This window comes from Capsicum annuum, unplaced genomic scaffold (genome assembly GCF_002878395.1).
Source record: "Capsicum annuum cultivar UCD-10X-F1 unplaced genomic scaffold, UCD10Xv1.1 ctg48493, whole genome shotgun sequence".
Lineage (NCBI taxonomy): Eukaryota > Viridiplantae > Streptophyta > Magnoliopsida > Solanales > Solanaceae > Capsicum > Capsicum annuum.
Window position 1 is genome coordinate 1 of NW_025856204.1, and position 2,062 is coordinate 2,062.

At 34.9% G+C, this 2,062-nt stretch overlaps 1 protein-coding gene across 1 annotated transcript; it reads left to right on the plus strand.

The window, feature by feature from the left end:
- Nucleotides 1-5: 5 nt before the first annotated feature.
- On the plus strand, nt 6-572 carry LOC107855910 (dirigent protein 11; the record flags this gene model as incomplete). The annotated part of the gene is made up of 1 exon (XM_047403818.1): nt 6-572. A coding segment is annotated over one exon (483 nt), but the record flags the coding sequence as incomplete, so codon positions are not given.
- Nucleotides 573-2,062: the final 1,490 nt, after the last annotated feature.

The window sequence follows — 2,062 nt, forward strand, 5'->3', positions numbered from 1 at the left end:
TTGTTGCATTGCCACTTTTTTACTGGGCTTTCAACTTGCGAAAGTCAACAAAGCTAGTGTTGTATGTCCATGATTATTTAAGTGGGGATGACACATCTGCAATAACTGTGGCAGGAAAACATGGGCCACAAACAAGCGTTCTACATTTTGGAACAATGGTAGCAGTGGATGATCCAGTAACTGAAGGTCCAGATCCAAAGTCCAAAGTGATTGGTAGAGCCCAAGGCATGTACATAAATTCACAGTTGGATGGCAAAGGACTGCACTTGATGTTCTCTGTTATTTTTACTGATGGGAAATTCAAAGGGAGCACTTTGGAGATTCAAGGTGCTGATCCTTTTGCAATGAAGGAGAGGGAATTCTCAATTGTCTCTGGAACTGGCTATTTTCGATTTGTCAGAGGTTATGGCATAATGACTACTCAATTTATTGATATTCCTAATTTGAGAGCCATTCTTAAGCTTGATGTTACTGTCAAGCACTATTGATTTTTAGCTTTTAATTTTCTTCTTTAAATTATAATAAGGTAACCTGCATAAATTCCTGAATGTTTAAGTATTATTACATTTTATCCCAACTATTTAGTTAATTATATTATATCTCATTTTTTCAAAATTGTGATACATCTATTTTAACGTGATACATATAAAAAGTGATACATTTAAAACTGACTAGATATTTATTTAAAGAAGTAACAGATTCTCTTTTATTCTATGAAACAAATCACGCACAATTAGGGAAAGTACTCGATTAATCCTTGTCCCTTCACAATTCTATCGTCGTCATAGTATTATTCTCAAGTAGATATATAATATTCATCTTCCCTTTCCACTCATCCTAGTTTTCACAGAAATTATCTCATCAACTATGTTGTTATTGCCGGGCCACTCCCCCGCCACCTCTCATCGCTATCACCTTCCCCATCATTACCGGACCAAAACCTTAATTCAACCACCACTAATCATTCTTCTTCTACAGTACCAACCAATAAACGCCGATCCAAACTACTTGACGAGGACACCTACGTAGTCGCCATAGAGAAAATAATCGAACGTGATTTCTTCCCTGACATCCCTAAACTTCACAATTGCCTCGATTGGCTTGAAGTCATTCGCACTAGCGATCCTGTTCAGATTCGTGATGCTTATGTGCAGACTAGTATGACGTCGTCGACGGAAGTGAATGAAGAAGAGAAGGAGGAGAAGAGGAAATATAATTTGAATACGTGATACATCTGAAATCTGAATTATTATTTGGCAACGGAGGATTACTATGTGATATATCTGAAATATGTGTGATACATTTGTATTTCTATGTTTTTTTTTACAAAATTAGATATTCAATATATATAGAGACGGCTCAAGCAAATTCGTGGCCTAAGGCCAAAATCGAACGGAGGCCTTATGTTTTTAAGAAAAGTTAATTATTTTTATAAAGTTTACTTTAATATTATATAATCGATTTCTTTTAATATTTTTATTTTAATTAATAATATAGTCAATGCATGAATTACTTGAGACATAACTATAACACCCCGTATTCAAGTACGTGTATTGGCGTATTCAAGTACGTGTATTGGTCTTATTTATATGGAATTAATTTATTTATTTTTTATTTTATTTATACCAGAATTTTCCCGTCGATGGTTTCATGCGAAGTTTATTGAATAAGCTTTTCAACGATATAAAGATTTCCAAAAATGGATAGGTTTTGGATATAATCGAGCATGTTCAAAACTATAAAACGGTGGCCGGGATATTTGGGAATAGTAAATGTGCAGGAAAATTTCCTGCACACAAACTACTGAGGCCAGCTGAATTTTTGGGTCAACTTCGAACAATCATAACTCCCTTAATATAATGAACTGGGAGAGATGCGACCTATGAAAAGAAAGATCTTTGAGTCTTCTTTCCAATGCAATTGGTTTCATCCAAATCCAACGTGTGAGTAAGGAGTTATACTCATTTTACTTCAGCCTATCAAAACAGATTTTTAGGGTCAACTTCAAATGACCATAACTCCTTGTACAGGACGAACTGGGTGGCCTACTTTATATGAAATG